Raw genomic sequence first — 8,028 nt, forward strand, 5'->3', positions numbered from 1 at the left:
AAATTATGCTTACTTGTAGCTTTATTGACTGTTAAATCCACAGAAATTAAGCATCCATTTTGTAGTTAAAACGCAAAATGATGTCATTATTTCTGTATTATTTACAATTTCATTTGGTCAATTAGTGCAAATATGTGTCAACAAGTATCAGGATTATTAATGCCTCCTCAGTGTTAAAAGATGCAGACATGCGGATTCTAATTTTTGTTATTACGTGCAACATAACCGGAAGGTTAAACTTATAATCATGTTTTTAGATAACGGCATCACTTCACTGAGGTCAGTGTGCTTCACAGCAGTCCAGTGCTTTGTTTAAGTGAGCTTCGGTCTAAGCAGTCCCCACTGCAGAGCTAGCATGGCGTGTGGTGGAATGCGCTCTTTGGGCTTCTTAAAGTTGTCCTTCTCTTTCCGGAGCACACGTAGAACCTCGATAGGGTCGGACTTCCCTGTGAACTTCTGCACCTCCTCCTCACTGTGCAGTGAAAATAACACAGGAAAATAATGTTTAATACAAGTGTTCACACGCCCAATATATTCTAAAACACTTCCATAAAGGGGTGTAAAATCAACTACTGAAAGTATATCATGTGTCAGGGTTACACTACACGGTCGTCATATCATCTAATCATCAAACTAAGATTTGCTCAAAGTTAAACCACACTCTTGTAGATAAAAAAATAATAAATATGGACCATGGAAGTATTTTTATTTAGACTAATTTGTACTGGGTAACCTTGCCTTGGCTGTCTGCCTGCGACGATTAGGACTGTTAAAGGAGCCAGATTAATGAATGCATTTCTACGTGCGTTGCTCCTGTACTTTTGAATTTTCCAAATACACAAGAAGATATTTAGCAAGAAAAACACATCTGCCTTAGTTAACCTATGTTTATTTTCCACGATGTAGAGGACAGAGATCAGACAAGTAAAGACATGATGATGAGGCTCGTGTTTACATGCAACAAGCAGCTTCTACCTCAGAAGAAAAGACTGACATGACTGATTATAAACGTGATAACTACAGTCACGATCACATTCAAGTGCATTTAGTTTCAATTGCAGCTGCAGTGCTTAATATGGTTGTTAATTTAGGTGTGAAAATGATTCCTTATGCTTCTAGAGTCACTCTTCTTACCCTGGCTTACTCTGGAATAGGGTCAATCTGGACTTATCAGACAGAACAAGACATTTTCCCATTGCTCCAAGGTCTAATCCGAATGTTCTCTAATAAATAGAAGCATTTTCTTTTGATTTGTATCAGTAACAAGTGATTTTATCACCACTCAGCTATTTAGTCCTGTCGCAGTGTGCAAGTTAAAGTGCTCTTATTTTCACCATACTCAACACACAATGGCAATTCCTGTCATTTTAACAGTTTCCTTCCGGCCAATAATTTGACGTGTCTGTCAATGTTTTTCCAGAAGGCCCAGGGTGAGTCAATAATTATCCACACTTTGGCTGTAGAATTTGGTTCAATTAACTATGTAAAAAGACAAATACACCCTTATTCGACACAAACGTCTCGTTTTTCTGTACGCTTTGTCCATCTGTCAAAAAGCTTTCTTGTTCCCTTATTAAAAATATTTTAGGCTGAGCTGCGAGACACGAATGCACCACTTTCTTCACTTCTTCATCAGATGTGAATCTTTGTCCTGATTGGGCTGCTTTCAGGGGACCAAACAGGCGAAAGTCAGATGGATCCACAGCACACAAAAGATAAATCACTGCACTCTGCAGATGGGAAGTTAATTTTTGCTGCAGTTACAAATGAACTAATGTTACATGTTGCACAGCACAGCAGTGACTTAAAAGGAAAGCGCTAATAAGATAATGTGGTGGACAGAAGTTTTAAAATAACCGGAGCGGTGTGGATCATTTTTGACTCACCCTCCGAGACAGGTTGAGCATCTTTCAATAGAAATGGACTGTAAGCTTTGAACGTCATTTTCAACCTTTTTCAATTTTCCCAGTGTACAAACTTAACTTCATGCAGTTTGCAGAACCTATTTAGTAGAAAATGTCAAACACACAATGTTCCTCTCCCATATCCCATTTTACTAAGCTAGCCTGGGACAAAGACCTAGGCCTCACTATTGATGACAGTGTTTGGCAGGAAGTCTGGATCTACACAATGAAGATATCTGTCTGTAATCGAACAAAAGCTGCTTAGTTTATGATTCTGCTTTACATCGTGCACACATTACACCTGCTCTCAGAAATAAGATGGATCCCCAACCTGTTGCAAATGTAAATCTGAGAATGGTACCCTTCTCTATTGTTTTTTGTCATGTGTTAAACTGCAGAGTTATTGGTCTAGTATTGTGGAAGATCTGGGTGTTAATTTTAATGTTCCAGTTGAGTTGGATCCAATGTGCCTCATTCTTGGCCTCCCAGATACTCGTATTGTCAATATCATGCATAGGGGGTTATTCAACTTACTGACCTTTGCAGCTGGGAAAAATGTCTTATTTAAAAAAAAAAGGACTCCAATTTAAAATGTATTGGACCTTTGTTATCCTCCTCTGTATTACAGGAATTTCCTATTCCAGTGTAAGAATACTATTTTTGTTTGTTTCCTTACATATTTGCTTATCTATGTATTAATTTATAGTCTCTTTATAGTTTTTCTTTCCTCCATGATCATGTGGATGCTGAGCTATTGTTGTTGGGTTTTTTTTCCCTTTCTTTTTGTGTAATTTTTTTTTTTTAAATAAATATATTGTTAAAAAAACAAACACAATTTTGCACTTATTGTCTCAAACTAAATCAAAACGATCAAAAGTGCTTACTTTTCATAAAGCTTTAATCGACAATTCGAAACAGATGTATTATTCGACCCTGCATGCCTTTACTTGGACACTAAAGGTGAATAAAGATGCACTTACGAGAGACGGAGGAACGGGTTGTATTCAAATTCCTCCAGTAACGTTGACGGCACTGTCGGTTTATCGTCATCATCTCGCGCCTGATAATCAACCGGCAACATTTTAAACACTGCATGTGACTATCTTCATAGAAATTCTATGTAAATGTTATATGAATTAAATTTTGCAATGAATTTTTTATGAGATAGGGTGGTTGTAAGGGAAACGGCTGACTGTACCCGAGCCCAACTGAGCTTTTCCTTCACCCTCTCGTTCTCTGGTTCCACCAGCATTGCAAACTTCAGGTTCTTTATCGTGTATTCATGACCACAGAAAACCTTCTAAAGAACAAGACATTTCATGTAAGTACAAAGAGTCCTTTTTATTAATATTATTTCTTTACAAAAGTGTCAGCAGTGACATACTGTATCCTGAGGTAAAGTTCCCAGCACCTCAGTCAGGTTGTGGTACATCTGTTCTGCTGTTCCCTCAAAGAATTTTCCACAACCACCCACAAACAATGTGTCCCCTGTCAATCAGAGTAAACAAGACAACCACTCAGGCTATCTCACTTGCTTATGAGACAGGGATACACCCTGTATGGGATTCCAGTTAATCATAGCACATTAGCTTCAAATCTGGTTTCGAAAATGTACTAGAAGTTAACTTTACTCTAAACTTCCAAAACTGAAATGCTTACTGAATGGAAAACAGAACCACTGCATAACAGGAGCCTGTGTGAGCTAATGACGAGAATAATTAAATAAAAGCACATACCAGTGAAGACTGCAGGAGAATCAGGGCAGTCGTCTTCCCACAGGAAGTAGCACATGTGTCCAGAAGTATGGCAGGGTGTGAACAGACACCTTACATTTACAGCATTAAACTAGAGAGGAAAAGACAATGCAATATTCGATTCACTGTTTTGTGTTTACTGCTAGTTATTTACCATAGGTGGTGTAAAAATACCAAAATCATTTTTTTAAATACTTGATGCCATCCAAAATTTTAAACCTTTCAATACTTTGTCACACTGAACTACTGTAGGTAAAAAAAAAAGGGATATAAAAGTGATGGTGAGAAATGTGGCATAGCAGATGGCCTAATTAGTTTATGAAATATTTTGATGAAGAATAAGTTAATGTAGTATAATCTAGGACTAGGCTGTGTCGTATTGTAGTCCAAAGAAAGAGAGAAAGGAAGGAAGAAAGTAAGAAAAAAGAATTCCAAGTCGGTCTTCATACAGTACGTATCGAACCTCGAATTTGGTAATGACCAAATCTCTGTATGACTGTGTATGAGAAGTGTTTAAGTCAAACCAGGACATTTTCCAGAAGACTTCTAGCACAGTACACTGATGAGATTTTTAATCACAGAAAAAACATCAGAGTGGTTCAAACGTTCATTCGTGATTGATGATCCCAGCCGAGGTGGTTTGGAGCCTGATGCAGCCATACACATGAACATTCAGCGAGTGGTCGACAGTAGGGTTAATTTCATCAACGAAAATAATGACGGAAATTATTAATTGACGACCTTTTTCCTATGACAGACGAAACGATGACGAGACGTCACAGAGTGACAGTGACGGAATCAGCATGCAATATCACTGACGAAAAAAGATGAAAATAAAATGTGGTTTAAAAAAATAAAAACTAATTAAACATGTCTTTATTTTCATCAACATTAGGTTAATAAGTTAGCAAATGATTGTGATCCATAGGAGCCATACAGCAATCCAAGCATGTAAGTATGTCCATACTGCTCCTATTAAAATATGGACATTTTGTTGCCAACTTGCAGAAGAGAAGCTGGGAACCATACAGATAATCAATCACAACCAACACTTACGTGTTACAGAATTTCCAGTTTGACTTGAACACCCCTTGTAGATGCAGGTGTGCATTAATTTTATCATTGTTAGGGGTCACCTGCCACACCGGCATCACAAGGCAACACAGCTAGAGTAGTCACAATGAAATTTTTTACAGGAGATGAATTTGTAAGTATCTTAAACAGAAATGGTAACAGGCTGATTTTGCTATTAGCTCGTGAAAACAGCAGTCTGAAGTTTGAGCTTCTTTTTCAAGGTCATGTTAATTAGGATTCTAATGCAGAAGTGGGGCAGATGGCAAATGTTGGCCTCAATGTTCCAGAACGCAATGAAGCTAAATACAGTGCTGTGAAAAAGTATTTGCCTGCTTGCTGATTTTTTTTTTGTTGCATGTTTGGCACACCAAAATGATTCAAATCAAACTAATGTTAATATTACACAAAGCTAACCTAAGTAAATACAAAATGCAGTTTTTAAATATTTATTTTATTTATTGAGGGTTACTAGTTATTAGGTTTAGGGGCAACTAATTTTTTTTTTCACAGGGCCAGGTAGGTTTGGAAGAATTTTTTCCCTTAATGAATAAAATCAACATTTAAAAACTGAATTTTATACTAACTCAGGTTATATTTGTGTAATACTAAAATTTGTTTAATGATCTGACTCATTTAAGTGTGACAAATATGCCCTCAGGAAAGGGGCAAATACTTTTTTACAGCACTGTATATAAAATGCAGCTGCATGAAGTTATAGGAGAGACTCGGCTCCTCTAGATAGTGATCTATGAAATATCAAGCATGATGGTGCTGATAGAGTATGCAGGTAATAGCATGCAACCTGACACTTTGGAACCTGATCTGTTTCAGCAGAATGCACAGATGTGGAGGTGCGAGAGAGAGAATAAAGAGCTGCTGAAATCCAGGTTGTTTAAGTAGAAATGAATTCCCACTGGAGGCACTGCTTTCACATCTCTGGACTGACAAATTGCATTGTAAGTAATTGGGGAAACCAATAACCAAAATCATAAAGGAGGCAAATATAATAATTTCCCATATTCCTAAAAGATTACGCCTAATAAAACTTAAATAGAAACTTACACTGATCAGCCATAATATTATGACCACCTAATATTGAGTAGGTCCCCCCATTGCCTTTATCTTTCAATTGAAACCAGCATTAACATTTTCCTCAATTTGAGCTAAAGTAGCTCTTCTATTGGATCATTAGTTCTATTTATAGTTCTATTGGATCAGACTACACAGGCCAGCCTTTACTTCCCATGTGCATCTGTGAGCCTTGAACACCCATGGCCCTGTTGCCAGTTCATTGGTTTTCCTTTCTTCCTTGGATCACTTTTTGTATGTCCTAACCACTGTAGACCAGAAACAGAAAGGTTTTGGAGTTGCACTGACACAGTTGTCTAGCCATTGCAATTTGGTCCTTGTCACACTAGCTATATTTTCATTATCTCATTACAATAGCGGGTGGAAGTGGATGGGATATATTAGGCAGCAAAGTGAACCTTTCTTTCTGAAGTTAATGTGTTAGAAGCAAGAAAAAAATGGGAAAGCATAAGGATTTCAGTGGAGCCAAATTGTAATGTCTACAGGGCTGGGTCAGAACATCTTTAAAACTGCAGGTTTTGTGTGATGTTCCTGGTCTGCAGTGGTCAAGACATACCACAAGCGATCAGGACATACCACAAGCGATCCAAGAATAAAAAAAACAGGTGGCGACAGGATCACTGAAGCACAGGGATAGACAGGTGTCAGAACACAGTGCATCACAGTTATGGTGGCAAAATGGGGACCAACTCAATATTAGGCATGAGGTCATAAGATGAGATAAGTCTTTATTAATCACGAAGGAAATTGTTTCTCCAATAACTGCATATTTAAAAGATACAAATACAATATGATAAGAAGAAAGTTAGAGAATATAATAAAATACAATGTACTATAATGTCAAAAAACATTATTAAAAAAAACACAAAAAACATCTATATTGCATATAGAGAGTAATTGATATTGCACACTGGATATATTCAAATTTTATTTGTCACATACACAGTCATACACAGTGTATGACTGTGTATATGACAAATTTTTTTTGATATTTAAATGCTTTTGAAATGCCTAACAGCCTTTTACTGCATACCATACTGTGTATGATGTATATATCATGTGACAAATTTTTTTTTAATTTGAATATATCCAGTATATCCAACCAATAATTATGCAATATTATACAAAAAAAAAAAAAAAAAAAAAAAAAATATATATATATATATATATATATATATATATATAAAACATGATTTTCATAATATTTCATAATTTAAAATTTCGTCATGACAGCTCCCGAATGAAGGGGGAAGAGTTATATAAAGTTTGATTGCCACTGGTATAAATGACGTCCTGTGGTGTTTAGTTTTAAACTTGGATAGTCTCAGTCTGTGGCTGAACGTGTTCCTGTACGACATCAGGGACTTGTGTAAGGGATGTGATGAACAGTATTGTCCATGATACTAACAAGTTTTTTTCAGCATCCTCCTCTCAGATACCTCAGCTAGAGACTCCAGCTCCATTCCAATGACAGAGCCCGCTTTTCTGATGAGCTTGTTGTTAGGCTGATCAGTGTATTTTGACATGTTTATAATAAATAAAAAAAACATACATTTCTAAACACTTTTAATGATTCCTATGGTCACAGATACCTTGAGCTTCTGGTCGTGAGTAACTTTATGGGTCAGTCCAGTGATGCGGTCATCTCCACCATACACTTGTAGATCAGGGATGTCCTTCAGCAGAGCCTCGTTGCCCCGTGCATGATCCCTACACAGTGCACATCACACACCACACCACACCACACCACACCACTATCCTCAAAGTGACACAGTGCAGCCTCAGGATGCTGGGGCTCAGGCACATAGTGCAGTGAATGCAGTGGCACCTACCAGTGATGGTGAGTAGTTAACACTGCTGTGAGTCTTACACCTTCTCTCTTCACTATCTCAAGCAGCTGCCAGTGAAACACATCATTCATGAGACTGAAGGCAGAAACTTATAAAACTACATGATATTGCACTCTTACCCGGTGAGGAACTGCAGGATCTACCGCAATGGCTTCTTTACTTTGTTCATCTATAATTAAGTACATGTAGTTGTCCTCCAAGATGGAAATAACCTTCACTCTCATGGCTCAGGTATCAGAGAAGCGCTGCACTAAACCAAACCGAGTGCTTGTGACTTTGAACACAATGTCACGTTTTAAAAGAGTAACATTAAGCTAAGCCAATATCACGAATAACATTCTCTTGCGGTTGACTGAC

The 8,028-nt window shown here is 37.4% G+C and overlaps 1 protein-coding gene across 2 annotated transcripts; it reads right to left on the minus strand.

Moving 5' to 3' along the window:
• LOC128544174 (hydroxyacylglutathione hydrolase-like protein) lies at positions 1 to 8,028 on the minus strand. Of its 2 annotated transcripts, none has more exons than XM_053514175.1 (8): positions 7,791 to 8,028; positions 7,654 to 7,718; positions 7,414 to 7,531; positions 3,641 to 3,749; positions 3,289 to 3,392; positions 3,103 to 3,204; positions 2,885 to 2,964; positions 1 to 472 (listed from the first exon to the last, which is right to left on the minus strand). In XM_053514175.1, the coding sequence occupies exons 1-8, from the start codon at positions 7,893 to 7,895 to the stop codon at positions 313 to 315; spliced, it is 843 nt and encodes a 280-aa protein (XP_053370150.1). In that variant the 5' UTR covers positions 7,896 to 8,028; the 3' UTR covers positions 1 to 312. The 2 variants fall into 2 exon arrangements, with proteins under 2 accessions (XP_053370150.1, XP_053370151.1); XM_053514176.1 differs by having other exon boundaries at positions 7,654 to 7,746; positions 7,791 to 7,867.

Source organism: Clarias gariepinus, chromosome 16 (genome assembly GCF_024256425.1).
Source record: "Clarias gariepinus isolate MV-2021 ecotype Netherlands chromosome 16, CGAR_prim_01v2, whole genome shotgun sequence".
NCBI classification, from domain to species: domain Eukaryota; kingdom Metazoa; phylum Chordata; class Actinopteri; order Siluriformes; family Clariidae; genus Clarias; species Clarias gariepinus.